The following is a 17,114-nucleotide window of genomic DNA, read 5'->3' on the forward strand; positions in this document are numbered from 1 at the left end:
CCCGCATGTTCGGGCGGGAAGCAGCGGGCATGCGGGCGGTGCCCCACCCCCTGATTCAAACAATTTCTTTCCTGCGGCACCGCAGGACAACTGGCACCTAGTAATTTCCATGAACCCATGGAATTCCTTATAATGAGGTTCCATATAAAAATACTAGCAATAACTATAACAACAACCAACAACAATTAAGTAACAACATGGAATAATGAAAGGGGGAAAATAGGCTTCCTAATAGATGTCCTACTTCATGGGAAGATGAAGCTATAAATTCAGTAGATACACTATAAATCTGCACCGTAATTGATAAATTATTTGCCTCTTGCTTGAATTTGAAGGTGATTGGATTTTCAAAATAGTACATGTATATACTGGTAATCAATTAACAATTTCCTCATTTTCAGGTCTTCAGCGCAAAAGCAGGGTTACCGCGTTTATGCACTTCTATAATGGCAAGGTTTCTATCTTTCTGGTGCCACTTACGCACTTCCGGAGAAAAAAAGAAAGAAAAGAAAAGCGGGGTCCACCTTACATGTATGTATTCCTTTGTATGGTGCAAAAAAAAGTGGGGGTGAGCCCGGCCTCCTCCCCCCCCCCCCCCCCCCCCGTTCACTTACATTAAAAACACTGGACTAATTACTTATCTCCTCCAACATTTTTTCCCTTTTTTTCCCCTTTTTCACAAGTTCTAAGTTCAAGGGGATATGTTCATATATCTGTCAGAAACAGCCGAAAGTTTGCTGAAGTTTCTGTATCTTAATCTAGTGAAAGTGATTTTAAGGTTTGAGGACAAAATGTTCCAATTATTTCATAACACATGATCATAACAATGCTACCTCCCTGCGTACACCCGCTCGCTGATGGCGCCCTCGGGGTCCGATAAAAATCTATCAGCTGATAACGCAAAGACGGTAGGCACGCAATGTGATGCAAGCACAGAACTGTTGTGTAAGAGTTCTGTGGATGCAAGAGTGCATGCAGTGATGTACTCGTACGAAGTACCGAACCTGAAGGATCCATGATTCACTACTAGTAACACTACTGTCTAGTTGCACTGCTGCTGTGTAGACGTCTAGGTCTAGCGTCAAACTGTAGCATTCCACTGAATTGAAAATCCAAGCAACAGCCTGGTAAGTGTACCATCAAGGATCAAATCAAAGCGTGTTTTTTGACAGGTTAAACTTATGATTATTCAACATGCCAGGACTTCATACAATGTCCATGCGACCATTGGCTGGCCTGGCCTGCCTGCAATGCCTGGTATGAATGGTAGCTGGTGCAGGTGGACTATAAAAAAGGACGTTGATACTATAAAAGATAGCAACTTTTGTAATGCTGCAGTATCATGGATCAGTGATGGATAAATTTATTAGTTTAGAGAGTGTGAACCAACTTTACCCTATTGTCGACTCGCTGCCTGGCTGGAGCTACAATTGTAGTTGGAATCATTCCCTCTCATCACGACACGAGTCAGAGCCTGAGGCTTGATCATTATGTCTATAATAATGATTAATAAATTTTATAAACTAAGCTAGGGCCTACATGTATTAACTTCTTGGGCAAGTCCAAGATAACGTGCGCTTTTCGTATGGGACATTCAGAGACTTTTATGACGTGAGGGTTGTAGTGTTAATGGCCTTTGATCATATTGAACTTCATCATGGTGATTGATATCTAGGAAAAGTATCATGTAAAAAATTGAGAAAAATGACCTTGATAATTATATTCTAAAAGAGAAAATATGTGCTGTTACGTATGGGACCAGAAAAATTTTGTTTTTTTGAACATTTTTTTCAACCTCAAAACTCTCTGAAAGTACATGTATTTCATTCTACAACTGAAACTCACTGTAATGAAAGTCACAACATTCAAGATTATCATCAGTTTCATGTCATTAGGCAAAAAGCTCTAATTACAGGTTCTAATTAAAGACAGACATGGTGTGTTATGTATGGGACAGTTACGTATGGGACAGTTTGTCCCCCATTCATTTAGTGTGTGGAGAACCATGTTTATGGGTATTTTGCATAATTATTGAAGTAAAATGAGTTGAAACTACTCAAATACTGATCCAGATTGTCAAGGAAACAATATTCCCCAACTTTCCACCATCATAATCATATTCAATCATATTTCTATATTTTTATGACCAACCTGAGTATGCATGCCCTTTGTCCCCCATTCGTTAAGTGTGTGGAGAACCATGTTTATGGGTATTTTGCAAAATAATTTTGCAAAATACCCATTTTTTATTAACAAATTTTTGCAAAATTATTGAAATGGAATCAGTTGAAATTACTCAAATACAAACTGATCCAGATTGACAAGGGAACAACATTCCTCAAATATTTACCGTCATAATCATGTGAATCATATTCTATATTTTTATGACCAACCTGAGTATGTATGCCCTATTTTCATCAGGATAGTTACTACTGAAAAATTGAATAGTTTAAAGTGTTTACTTCCATTGATGAAGGGCAGTTTGCATTTCGTTTCAATTAAAAAAAAAAAATTGACACAAGAAATATTAATTTTGATGAATAAGCAATACCTGCTGTGTGGAACCCCAGTGATCGAGTAGATATATGATGTCTGTCTAGCAGTCAGGTCATCGATTCGAGTCACACCTCAGTATGTATACCCATGAATTTTGCCGTGGCTACTATTGAAAACTGAATAAGGACAATTTGTGTATCACTCGCAATTAAAAAAAAATCATTTTACTTTATATTTTTTTTAATATATCACAACTGTTTCAAATTGGATCTCCATCACATAAACTTTGAATTCCTCTAGTCTTAGGATTGTATGCTCTTTAGTAATTCATATTGTTGGTTTCCAATCATCTGAATCCCCGTTTCTACAAAAGATATACCATCCCTTTAATGCTGATTTTTCATTGTGTATTTTGCCATTTTCCCCTCCCCCTATCTGAAAATTTTTCAGTCAAGTACATGTATTGTTTAAAGTGTCTATAACTCAAAAAGTAGCTACAATGATGGGATGCTTTCTTCAGGATGATTGACCATTTGTGTACTGAGAGACCTTCCCAGCCAGCTACATGCATTCACATGCAATAATTATGTATGAGGATGTCCCATACGTAACACATTTGTCCCATATGTAACATCATTTCAATGCCTAATAAAAGATATTTCTTTTACTGTTTTATCTTTTTTCTATGGTATTTAATTTCTCTAAACAATAAATTAGAACTTTCCAAAAGGGCATTAAAATAACCTTAGCAATTTCAGAAAAAAACCCTTAAAAAATGACCTCAAATTGTTACGTATGGGACATCTCATGATAGGACACGAGCTAATTTGCACAATCATTTGCATAATCCCTAAATTTTCATACCAAGTTAAACTATTTGATGAACTTCTTATGTCTACATATTAATCAAATATCATTTGCTTTCCTTTGAATTAATATGAATTTTTATACATGTCCTAGATACGTAACGCTGTGTTTCACATTTATGCAAATGAAGCCCTTGAAATTTGCTTAAATTTACATAATATAATTTTTTCCTCCATGGAAATCAAAACTTCAACTCATAAGCTTCAAAATGATACCAAACATGTCAATATTGAGCAAAGATGAAATTTTGCCTTCTGAGGGGACCTTATCTTGGACTTGCCCTCTTTTGAAATGATGCCACATTTAATTTACATATTAGGCCTCGGCCTACATTTTGTATCTTCTCAACCCAGAGTTATAGGTCAAAGACAGATTCAATGATATTGAGATATCAAGAGAATATATTGAGAATGTATACACTACAGTATCGCGATGCTGAAGTGCGCTCATCACATGGTGGGTTCTTCCAGTTTTACTGATACACCACTTTATAGACCTCTTAAACTATGATGTCAATGTGCAAATCCAAGCCAAGGTTGCGCTCTTGTAAAGGTGTGGTTTCAATATGAATACTGAATGTAGAGCTCTAGAGAATCTCTTCTGTTCCTTTCATAGACATAGGTTCATTGTATTTGTAGGTTAAAGGAGACCTCCGGATGATTCTCAGATTTTTACATTTTAACAACTACATGTATATACCGGTTTTAGTTGTGCTGAGCCTCGCCTCTGAGGACAGAGTTTCAGAATTTGTGATAATTGGGATGAAGAATAAGAATATTTTCAAAATTTATGACAAATTGCAATGAACAAGGATGATGACATGGCAGGGTCACAATAAGAATGCATGAGTTGGTGCTCAAGGAAGCAGAACAAAAGAAGAAGGCATGGGCACATAGATTATACATTGTACACTGGTGAACTCGCAAGCAAGTGGTATTGTAATGGAATTACACTGCTTCATTTCTGAAATATGTGAACCTCCTATGTCATCATCCTTGTTCAGTGTAATTTTTTTTCAAGGTTTGTCAAAGTATTGTTTTTCTGCTCAAGAACCACAATTAATTCCACAAATCTCTATTATATGGAGCTGTTGATTTATGTACTGCATGATGTGAAATTAAGAAAATCGTCTGGAATTCCCCTTTAAAAACTGAAACCAGCACCGAGTGACTAGAATTTGCGCCACCATGACTGTGTTGTCCACGCTACTCCCCAAGGACTATGGGTACGTCATGTTAGTCGGAGCTTCAAGTGTTTTCATGTTGGCGTTTCTTGGTGGCAAGGTTGGTAGTGCTCGGAAAAGGTATGGAGTTGAGGTGAGTAAAAAGACAGTGGAACTGCTATAAACGGTTCCACATTACCACTTTACATGAAATATTTATCAAAACAATGTAAAGTAATTGAATTGAAATTTTTTTGATATTTGACACTTCAAGTTGTGGTAGTAATGTGTGGTAATACATTACAACTGTCTACATCATTCTGTTAATCTTGAATTCATGCTAGGCCCTACTTTTCTTTGGCTATATGTAATTGTCTCTTCAGTGTAAAACCACCTCAAACCATGAACTGTGATTTTGTGAATGTTGCAATTTGTCTGTGCGAGAGACTTCTATCATGCTTGTAACTTTTGAGAAAGTGGTTGTAATTAGTCCATAATTCTTTGCCCCCTTCTTAGAATATCAAGTGAAATATTAGATAGCAAGGTTACACTTATTTCATGTCCCAAATAACTATATCCAAGAAAAAGACTGTGAAAATGCAGACTTCTGTGAACAGATTTGTGTTTAATTCAGTACACCGGTACCAAAACTCTGCAGGCAAGACAAATCAAAATAATTTCATGACTTGTTTGTTTTCTTTTTTTCTTCTTTTTTTATTGGTAACATTTCATAAAATTCTTTTCCAGTACCCTACCATGTACAGTGACACTGTGCCAGAGTTCAATTGTGTACAGAGAGCTCATGGGAACACGTAAGTATAATATTTGAAGAGTTTACTCTCAGAATTGGTTTAATTTTTGAAATTAAATCTGTAGGTAAGCCCTTTATCAGTTGCAGAATAGACCATTTCTAAGGATAAAAATGTTTTGTAATTTTTATTAATGTTGTTTCTCATTCAGCAGCTTTATTATTGCAAATATCTCAAATTAACAATTATAAGGGAGGTAACTGGTTTTGCAAAAATCTTCATTTACATGTGTTGCTTTTTACTATGATACAGTTTCTATGATATAAGGTTTTCAAGTATAATATTTTGTGACTCTGGGAGTTGAAAGACAATCTTGTCATTGGTTTAACTTGTCATTGAAAACCACAGTTAGAAACACAATGGTACATGGGATATTCAAGTTTTGTTCCTGTTCAAGAATCTAAGTTTGAATTTCTTACACTGTGGAGATTATGTACTGTAGATTGCATTTGTGTTTTATACAAGAGCAAACATTTTGACATGTCATTTTTGTTGCAATGGAGATGTATAGTTGATGTGTGTAACTATTAAGCAGGACTTGACAGCAACTTTCTTTGTCCGGATACTAAAATTACTAAATTTGAAATGTTGGTGACCTAAAAAGGTGCAGTGTATGTAGCATCCATACATACATTGATTGCAACCAAAATATGTCGTAACTATTATTATGAGAAAAAGAAATTAAACCCTTTTTGTACTTTTTTTTTTCACAGTCTGGAGAACTATCCCCAGTTTTTGATGCTTCTGTTTCTGTCGGGCATTGAGCATCCGGTAAGTGTAATCAACAGATTGCAGTGAAACCTCATTTACTTGTAGTCTTTCACTTACTCATTTATCATATGTAGTGTCTTGGTTGATGTCTTTTGATGATATATATTTTTTTAAATTTAAATCAGTTTTGCTGCTGAAATGAAATGCTTTTGAAGTTGTCTTTCACAGTTTTACTTCCTGTCCCTTTTAATCGTCCAGTGATGACAACACCAAGATTCAAAAAATCCAAAATGTTGGGATCAGTTTTCTTAAAACTCTCACTGATGTGTTCTATTAATATTTATGCTTTCACTCAATACACATTTGTATTTTGGCTTTGGTGTCCTTTTCAGGAGAACGAATGAACAAAGCCTTTTTTAAAATGTATTTATTCAATTTGTACCTCTCTATGCAGAGAGCAGCTGCAGGCCTTGGAGGTCTCTGGATTTTGAGTCGCTTTTCATACGCCTATGGTTATTACTCTGGTGGTGAGTGGTTGGTTTTCCTAAAGTACACTGTAGTTAATGCTCTCATTTCCTTTTTTTTTTTCTTTTTTTTTGCGGGGGGGGGGGGGGGGGGGGGGAGGAGGAGGATATGCAATGAATCCAACTCCAGATTCACTTGTTGAAATGCATTTGTTGTAGTTTGGTAGTTTTGAACACAATTCTGATAACTGAAAATGTTGACTCTCTTTGACTGAGACTTTGGTGTTCAAGCAGTGGGTTTTTAAATGTGGAGAGTACAGTGATGATGCAATGCTTTGTATTAAATGTAGTGAAGTACTTATTGTTGCAATCAGTTGCTCATAAAGTACTCATGAAAACAGACATACATATTCAATGGAGGAAATTCTATCAAAACAAAGGTGCCTTTTAATAGTTTTATGGACAATAAAGCAGCTTGTTGAGATGCCATATACATCTATGTCATGAACCACACAGATATGTATGTTTGCTTGATATCTTTACTTGTAATCAAAGGCTACATGCTAGTGAGAAAGAGAGCATTTAAGCTGTAGTCTCAATTGCAGACATCAATATGTTGACTGAAAAAAAACCCCAACATTATGGCAATGTCAGTAAGTGAACTTTACGTGAGCTTGTAGCAAATTAAGTTCATATTAAATTCATTCATGAGAAGTTTCAGAAAACAGGTAGGTGTGAGATTAATGAACAGTTATACTATATTTCAGCAGTCTGCAGCTTTTCTGTGATGGGGCTAAAGGGCACTACATAACACACACTCGGTGTTTGCTGTCTGACTGAAGTTCAGAGTCGAAAAGTCCTTATCAGTAAAAAGAGATGACATTGCTTGTTTCCCCCCCCCCCCCCAAAAAAAAAAAAAAAAAAGAGAGAGAGAGAGAAAAAAAAAACCCTGTAGTCGCAGGATTCTAGCTGACAAGATAATGTTTTGACAAGATGAGTTTGAGGTAAGAAATGAATGATAAAAGGTGTCCTACTTTCTCCCATCCCCCCCCCCAATTTTCATTGTACCTTCTTTAGCTCTTTTTTTTCTTCTCCAAGCTCTGTTGTATCTCATTTCCAATCATGTCTGACTAATTTTCTTTGTACATTTCTTGTTTAAAACTCTTTGCTGCTGTGTCCAAAAATTTTACCTGGTTGGTGCAAATTAGGGTTTAACCTCTTGAATGACTACTTCAATCTCATCACTCTGTGTTATGTACTGATGTGTACAGTGGACTTCTGTTATAACGAAGTCCTCTGAACTAGCAGAGTTTTTTCGTTAGAACCAAACAATTAAAAAGAAATATGCACAGCCGATAATTCAGTGACCAGGATTCTTATATTTTCATTGTAACCGGAATTTCATTATACAATGCGAGTGCGCTGTAATTACGTAGGTAACTGTGTTGGGTCTCTACAAATTTGCAGAATTCCCATTGGTGACTGAAATAGCATACAGTACTTTGGTGTTTACACACACACACATACACACACACACACACACACACAGTAGATTGCAGATACCACTGTAATGTTCTGCTTGTGCCGTCTGACAAGGTTCTGAGCATGTACGTGTGTGTGTAGCTGATAGTCTGACACTGTCTTTGATGTGCCCACTTTGCAGACCCGAAGAAGAGAATGCGAGGAGCCTATGGCTACATCGGGATGATAGGCATGTTGGCTTTGGTGGTCAGAAGTTCTCTCCGTCTCCTTGAGGTGGTATGAAGGGAACGGTCATCCTACAAGGCACCTTGACCATTGCTGTACCTCTCCCATGCAGTGTGTTCAGGCTGTCGATTCATTATAACTGTGTGTCCGTGCATAATCATTATTTTCTTTATAACTGTTATAATCTGAGAAGGGGCATGAGGATTCGTCAACATGTACCGCATATTTGTAGAGAACTATGACGCAATGAAAGTGGTGTAATTTGGATCATAAGGTCATAATATGAGCAAAGTCATAGTAGACTAGTATATTTCACATTTCAAGCGATGCAAGAAGTGTGTGATGAGGTTCAACTCAAACCTGCCACAATTATATACTGCATCATTGGGTGGATCTAATGAAGGTCACACTATTTGTAACTGATTTATCTGTTTTCGCTGCAAACTTTGATGCTTCTCTCTGATACAAGGTCGATCAAGGTGTGTGGAGAGTCAAATATCCAGGTCAAAATTTGATACTTTTCTGTTTACAGCAGTGATGTCATAAAGTGTTCAATACTGGAATTAACATTCTTTTGATAGGACCTTTCATGGTCACTAAATTGTTGAGATGTGAGTAAAATTATGTTATGGCTGGTGAGGAATTGTGTGTACTAATTATGTGGGATTTAGAAAAGATGCTGTGTGTGGAGAGATATTATATATACATATAAGTCCAAATCATATTTGTATGAGGATTATTGCTTCAGATAATCATATGCAAACTCTTTTGAGACAGCAAATCTAGTCATTGAGTACAGCTAGACAAATTTATCTTTTTGTGTTTGCATTGTGTATCTAGTGTCCATTACAATTCAGATCAGAAGTTGATTCAGTGACTGGCTTTGTTCATTGATTGGTAGTTGTACACTGTTTGTATGTTATGTGAGAAATGCCCTGATCATTGCGACAAGGTAAAGTTCTGCATTTTTGCAACATTGATTCATGTGGCTCATCATTGTGACAGAAATAGGAAGGAAGCTCTTTATTTAGTGTTGTAATTAGTGTAAAATAATGTTGACCTCAGTCGTGACTAAACAGTATTGTCAAAGTTGATTGATCCCAAGCACAGAAGAAAGCCCTGCACATGACATCATTAAAAGTAAGATAGTTGATGAGTACTACGAACAAGCAAAAGTTCAGTAGAATGACTGGCTGATGAATAAGTGCTGCAAGTTATTGTGAATTTTGATATGATCCGAAGCTTTGGTGAGTATATGTTGTGGACTTGAAAATCATTGATAGTTTTTTGTCTTTGGTAATTACACGTATAACAGTAATCTACCAAGTCTTACAATAAGATTTTACATCATCATGCAGTATGTCAATACTCTTTACAAAATGTGTACTTTTTGTCTTTCACAAAATAGGAAATGCGCACTGCAGGGGCTGCCTAGCCTGTCACATAGCATGTACACCATATAATATACTGTATCCTTATGTGATGACTGTACAAAGTGCTATAATTTTCAGCCAATGCCTTTGTACCATTACTAAGACGCATACTTTCCTATGAACAGAGAAGTATGTACAGTGTACCATTATGGACAGTACTCTGACCTTCGATGGAAACCTGGCAGGTGGAACAGTATTACTAGAATACAAAAATAACAGGAAATTGTTGCTGCGCTGCTATGTACAGTCATGTACAACAAGTAGTTGCACACTCCACACAAATAATTCCTTTCATATTCCATGATACATGTACTTATTTCGAGTACACTGTCTTAACTCTGTTAGAATTGTGCCTATGCATGCAATTCCATGCCTCGGGAAGAGATAATGTATTCTTTTCTGTAATTATTGAAATAATTATATTCTCTACTTGTGTGTTTCGTTTTGACATGAGAAAAAGAATGATACACAAATTTGTATGCTTATGTCTTGATTTATGCTCTGTAGATTGAAATGTACAATGTTCTGAGTTTATCGTGGGCTATTTTTATATAATTGCAGAAATCAGAAAAATATATTCATATTGACTTATCGAAATACATTGTATATCTCACCAACCTGACAGTGGCAAAGGGATATCTCGACTTTTTTGAACTTCTCTAGTCCTTGGTATGATATGGTAATGCATTAGTGTGTTCATAGTAAGCATGGTACTAGTACACATGTATTACTGTGTTCATGATTGTGTGTGTGTGTTGTGTGTTGTGAGTGTGTATACATGTGAAGAGTTTGTTTGCAAAAACCGATAAGTCCATATTTGCCAAATGGAGATATTTGCGATTAAAGGTCAAGAAAAATAAAGAGAATAATAAGAAAATTTTTGCTTGTTTTGACCATAACTTCAAAAATATACCTTTATATGTAGTGACCAATATATCATTTAAAAGGTCTTATTTTGTACTTTACGACAGAAATTGTACTTCAAAATCTCCAAAAATGGACTTATCGATTTTTGCAAACAAACCCTTCATGTAGTATGTGTTCTATGAAGCATTGACTATGCAGATTTGCATCCACCTTTCACCATGGACATGCACACAGGCGACTCCCGTTATAAGGAAGTCATCGGGACTGGAAGTTTTGTTTTGCTATGATGTCAAAATTTTGTTATTTCCAAACAAAGTGTGTAACGATATACAAATGGTTATTTTAGGTCCTGAATTTTACTTCGTTGTGTCCGAAATTTCGCTTTAACCGTGTCCTTTATAACGGGAGTGCACTGTATGCAGACTATATACATGTACATGTATTATATATAAATAATAGTGGCAAGATGCTAATAATCTTCCATGATTGGGTGTTACATACATATGATAGATGAAGACAATGGATGTCACATACTCAGGGGGCCAGGATTTGTTAGTAAGCTTTTGATAATTATCAGTCTACGGATGTATTTGTCTCTACGAGCAGATGAAATAGATCATTCTAATAATTTATTAAGGTTTCTGCAGGCAAGTCTGTACAGGACATTAATGGCGAAAGCTTTTTGATACAAAACTTTGCACCCCTGCGACATCCTTTGCCATCCTTCACCTATCAAAAACATGTAATACGTGTACATGTACAGTGTATATGTACAAAGATATACAGTAGGTTGCCTACATTGTATGGGTGATGATTTTGGGACCTGAAATTGTACTCCGCTTTCATGAAATTTCGGTTCAGCTGTGTTCGTTAGAACGGGAGCCCAGTATAAACACCTGTACATATTCCATACCAGTGTGTCATCAAGTGATGGACTGAGCCAGATAACTTCTGGACATGCTCCTGCCGTGAGTGTATTGTGGTTTCAACTCAACGTTAAAAGAAATGGTTAAACAAACCACTCTCCCCAGAAAAATACCAAAACCAACCAACCAACCAAACAAACAAACAAATCCCATGTTTATAGGGATGATATACAGTACTCTGTAGTTGTGATGGAAGTATCAGATTTAACTTTTTGCGGGATAATGAGAAAACAATTATGACAAATTTAAGACCATACAATTCTAAGAGAGAATTCAAAGTTTATTTGATGAGTATCGCTGTGGGAATTTCCCAGGTATCCAAAAACCCTCTTTGTTTTGGATAACTTGGCCATTTCAAAACCAGTTTGCATCAAATAAACTCTGAATTCCTCTAGTTCTGTATGCTCTTTTATTTTCATTAGAGGTTTCTCATCTCACAAATATTTGGAAACCTAAAGCCCCATCTTAACTAAAACAATACCATCTCTTTAATACATGTACATCGTCAGACCAAAGGCAGAGCAACTTTCGTGCATATCGAAGAGAAAATGACAATGTGCTGGACGACGAAATAGGAATCAGTATATTTTTTATTACAAACCCGGTACGTTCCATTTACAAGTGGGAACTGTAAAAGTTGATAAGATGGATTTGATAGGTGGAAAAACAGTTAAAATGTTCTCAGTACTGATGTATCTCTACGGTTACAAATCACACAGTAATGATTGACATAATGCCAGTAAAATGCAGCTCATATGAAGTAATAAACTTAAATGAGGCAGAAATTGGTTTAAAAAAATACAATAATTGTACAATTAATTTCGACACGATCAAACACATCACTTTAACCTGATCTGTGCTATTCTACTTAATGTTATAAACTATTCTATTGTATGTTCACTTCATGGATATTAATTATGCTTTTCAAATAATGATGAAGAAAAACGGTAAAAATATGACCACGGAGACGGAGAAGAGTCCTATTCGATTTTTTTTTTTCTGATATGTAAACAATGAGACAGCCGCAGTGAAATCAATACATGTATACCGACCGGCAAAAACTGTTTGCATAAATACGTAGGTGTACTTGATGCTTGCGTTTGCTATTATCAGGCCTATACTGTACTTATTAACAAAACGAGATTAAGCAACGGTCGCAATCCTATTCCCATCTAACCCTAAAAGGGCCGGGCTTTTTTTGGCTATGCTAAAACCGGGGGGGGGGGGGGGGGGGGAAGGGGACTTATTCATTTAAATTCTTATGTATTCTATTGTTTTCAGAATTTCTGGTTAATTTCTTTTTATTTCAACTTTTGTGTTTTTTATGGGAAATTGTCACTGACCACTTTTCTACCATAACTGGTATAAAATTAATCAATGATAGTAAAAGTAATCAGGTTTTTATGACTTTCATGACAGAGCACAGTTTTCCAAAGGAAATGTACACAAAATCACAAAATTGTGCCCGTTTTGGGGTGACATGCCGTTACAAAAATGGGTGTGGCTTCGAAAGAGTACACACATACGTTGTAAATTTGGTCTCAAAAGTTGCGTGAGACTTGAACAAAGAAAGTCAAGAAGCCTCGCGACGAGGCCTTCTCACGTTACAGAATTATAGCGCAAAACGTCAAGGGGGGGGGGGGCGGATTCTGCCCCCCCGGCCCTTATAGAACAACAAAACCTATACCACCCCCTCAAAAAAAACAACAACAACACACAAACAAAACAAATCCAAAAACGCAAATAAAAACTCCTCATGGTGAAACAAACATGAAAAAAAAAAGACAACAACAACATATAGCAGTCAGCATTAGTTTATACGAGATAACATTTCAGGCTTAAATCAAGTACATAAAAAAAAAAATTAGTAACTTTGGAATGCTACAGTTTGTATAGAACTAGGAGAAACCAAAAGACTATAGTTCGCAGACTTGGATCGAAAGCGGTTATAGTTGAAGGTTGCGAGTCGCCATGAATGCGACCTCTGCTTCGACGTCGCCCTAGACGATCTCGAGAAGACGAAGTGCGTTCGTGATTGACAGCCCCAGCAAACCAAGGAGGCCGATGTATCCGTAGACTCCCCTCATTCGTTTCGCTGGGTCTGCAAATGCATGGAATAAATAAAACGGAAAAAGGCCGCTAGATGGTGAATGAAGAATTAAATGTTCAATTATACATGTACACAAAAGTTACTCCCAGATGTAAAGATATAGAGAGTCATGCAGTTTCAACATTCATTGAAAAACCTGTTCCCCACTCCCCCCCCCCAAAAAAAAACCTAATAAAACGGTGATGTACATGTATTATACAAGCATGAATAGGTATTAAGGTAATGAGGTGCATGGGGATATCATAAATCAAACTTATAGTTCTGACCCTATACACACAAAGAATAAGACATTGTATTTATATCCATCTGTGCCCTTGGTATAATTTTTCTTTTACCTTTTCTTCGACCTGTGGGAGGTCGACCTATGCGAGGTTTACTGTATAATATTGACGCATTTTTCTTGCATCCACCACACATAAAAACTGATTGCCTGGAGTGTAAACACTGTCTTTCCTTACATTCATGCTATACAGCTTCATAAATAAACCGTCAAATCATAATCTTTACCTCCAGTGTAGTAGCCATAGGCGTAACTGAATCGGCTCACGATCCAAACCAGGCCACACACAGAGGCTGCTCTCTACAAAAGACCAATAGAAATGTAAAAAGAAATATTAGAGTAAGAATGAATGAAAGGATGAAAGAAACAATCAAAAGATAGAAGACAAAGAAGACAAGAAGTCCGTAACAATTAGAAACGGTACAACACAGCATTTCAAATCTTTGATCTGATAATTTATGTCTTCAAAAAAGTGAAAAAGGTCATTTTCGTCATTTTTATTGTCTCTGAAAAGTAAAAGAGGAGGTCATGTTAAAATTGTGCTAAAATGGATTCTCCTATATGCTGCATATGGCAAAGCTTTCAAACGAGTAAAACTGATCTACTTAGATTAGATATTGTAGCAAAAAGGATATGTTAGCTCCATGAATGTTTTTAGGTAGAAAAAGGATATGTATAAACATCGATATTGCCGTTCAAAATCTCCAGGATTTGTAAACTGGTATGAAAAAAAAAATGGTTTAAAGCTTACAAAATTGAGAACCAAATGGCAGGAATAAATAATAGTTACGCATGAGAACTGTGAATCAACCGATATCAATTACACGAGTGAAGTAAAGCAGCTACATCAAACACATACCTGTCATGAAAAGCACAGTGACTGGACAAAATGGCAAAAGTTGATTTCAATGAGTCTGTTAACACTACAAATGCATTTTAGTTTGACACCAGCCAGTGCCAGCCGCTTGTGTTTCTGTTGTTGTTTTTCGATAACATCTGTAACAGTATTTTATTTAGACCGTGGAATATCTTCTCAACTAATATCACGTACATGTATAGGTTTGCTTTGACGTTTGTGCATTTATGATTCTTCACGCCGTGATGTTGTCCACCTAATTCAGATTTATACCGTCACTGGCACTACAAAGCGTCTATCTAACTACGGATTTCATCCAAGTTTCTGTCAACGGCAGTGATAACAGATAATAGAGAAACATAAAAGCCCCGATAAGTCAAGTACACCCGATTAAAAATGTACATATAGGCGAAAAATAACAAGTTTCCTCTTACCGGAAACCCGATGCCAGCCAGAAAGAGTAGCATCAGAAACTGGGGATAGTTCTCCAACCTGTAACACAAAACGAAAACTTGCGTCAAGAAAAGAATTTGACAGAGCCGGAATAAGGCACTGCGATTTGATATGAAACAACGTCCTCTGCGTCGAAATGGCGCACAATGCTTGACAGTGATTACCAAGTCATTGGGAATATTAAAGAGGAAATTTAGCCAAAAATACCTTAAAAGAAAGACAAAAATATTCCCTACAGAATGACACAAAAATGACAAAAATCGGATAAGAAATACGGGACATATGAGATTTTGAAATTTCACATTTAAAAAAAAAACCAACATTTCATGACCAGTCCTTATGAATATTCAAATGAGCGAGTTGATGATGTCATACCCTCACTATTTTTCACATTTTCATATGTTGTATTATATTTTAGCTAATATAAGTAACAGCATGTTTCCATACCAAAATATATATCAGGGTTAACATTTGTCTTTATTTTTATTTTGGGTAAAACAAATTTTCTATCTATACAGCTGTAATATGAGATTTTTGTCATTTAAGCGTATGAAATGAACAAGATATTGTATAAGCATGACATCGTCAACTTCCTGATTTGAATATTCACAAGAGCTGGTCAAGAAATGTTTTCTGAAAGAAAAAACAAACGAAATTTCAAAATGACTGTCATATCTTCATTATTTCTTATCCGATTTTATCATTTTTGTATCGTTCTGTAGGGAATATTTTTCCCGCTTTGTGACTCGCAGGCTTCCGAACAGTTTGTTTCACTGGGATAACGGTGATCATGCAAATTTATCGTCAGCCTGCATCAGATCGAAGTGAATCTTGCACGCTTTGTGTAAACTGGACTTTGAAGTGAAAACAAACCGTTTAGCACAGCAAACGTGTCACCTGTGACCTATACCATTTAGACTGATTGCTCAGAGTATGCAACGACGCTGTTGTTTCAAACATATTCGGTCGAATGACGAGAGGAAAGTCAAACTCTGCAAATTAATATGTCAGATACAAAGTGTCATCTAAACTCGTAATTTTTTATCAGATGATGATAGTGAAAGAAGAATAATCTTTGCATTCTTTACATTGAATCTGATAAGTTAAAATTTGAAATCATGATCCAGGACGTAGGAGCATACTATTTTTCCTTTTACTAACAGTGAGGAAGGAAAAAAATCCACATTTCACACAATGACTAAGAATAAAGAATTATGACGTCATGACAAACTGATGAATCAATTGATAGCGACGTAATTGTCAATATTGAGAACAAAGTCCTTGGCTATGCTGCAATCGATGCGATGTTTTAATGAATAGTTCCTTGTCTGATCGTACCACCACTTGGAAAATAATACAAATTAAAAAAGAAACCGTTCCAACCCCATTTAATTTTACATCGAACTGAGAAGCTTTCGGGCACCTAGACAGACAGCAGTATTAACAAATTGTACACTCGAAGGTTCTACGAACGTGGGCGTGGAGCGATCACGGAACTTGAGATCAAAAGGGTATGAGATTATGATCGTTTAAATGTGGCGGGAGGGGGCGTTGAAGAACTCTAATGATAAACTTATTGTAATTACGTGTTTTGGTGGGCCCTCTGGTAGCAATTGAAGAGCATATTATCCGGGCTGTACATCATGGGATACTGTAAGAGAGAAGAGAAAAGGGGTCAGAATCAAAGAAGGTCAGATATACTCGAATATTGAACTGTCATTTCCTGAGGAAAAAAAGCACTTTAGTGTAAAAAGTTGGTCCATGGACCTTTGCGTACAGATCTGCCTATAGTGTACCAATAGTTCAAAACTTTTGGCAGTTTTGGAAAGGGGTTGCCGTTATCTTGTTAAAGTCAGTAGTTTTCTTGATCAGGGGTCCCTGAACGTTATTTTTTGTTTTGTTTTGTTTGTTTGTTTGTTTGTTTTTTTTTTTTTTGGGGGGGGGGGATGACGGCCGACGGGGGTCAAAGGTCA

General features: G+C 36.4%; 2 protein-coding genes across 2 annotated transcripts in view; one reads left to right on the forward strand and one right to left on the reverse strand.

Annotated features, from left to right (window-relative positions):
* The first annotated feature begins 1,032 nt into the window (after positions 1-1,032).
* On the forward strand, positions 1,033-10,551 carry LOC139712129 (glutathione S-transferase 3, mitochondrial-like). The gene is made up of 6 exons (XM_071623963.1): positions 1,033-1,127; positions 4,524-4,679; positions 5,273-5,337; positions 6,048-6,105; positions 6,500-6,572; positions 8,173-10,551. The coding sequence occupies exons 2-6, from the start codon at positions 4,551-4,553 to the stop codon at positions 8,271-8,273; spliced, it is 426 nt and encodes a 141-aa protein (XP_071480064.1). The 5' UTR covers positions 1,033-1,127; positions 4,524-4,550; the 3' UTR covers positions 8,274-10,551.
* A 2,593-nt stretch (positions 10,552-13,144) lies between these two features.
* LOC139712101 (glutathione S-transferase 3, mitochondrial-like) overlaps positions 13,145-17,114 on the reverse strand; it is a 4,648-nt gene continuing 678 nt past the window's right edge. Inside the window, exons 2-5 of the mRNA XM_071623936.1 lie at positions 16,728-16,792; positions 15,123-15,180; positions 14,060-14,132; positions 13,145-13,543 (exon numbers count right to left, since the gene is read on the reverse strand). Coding sequence (XP_071480037.1) covers positions 13,443-13,543; positions 14,060-14,132; positions 15,123-15,180; positions 16,728-16,792 — 297 coding nt within the window. The 3' untranslated portion in view covers positions 13,145-13,442. The remainder of the gene's footprint in view (positions 13,544-14,059; positions 14,133-15,122; positions 15,181-16,727; positions 16,793-17,114) is intronic.

Source organism: Diadema antillarum, unplaced genomic scaffold (assembly GCF_040938485.1).
Source record: "Diadema antillarum isolate AM-2024a unplaced genomic scaffold, OU_Dant_1.0 seq00001760_RagTag, whole genome shotgun sequence".
NCBI classification, from domain to species: Eukaryota; Metazoa; Echinodermata; class Echinoidea; order Diadematoida; family Diadematidae; genus Diadema; species Diadema antillarum.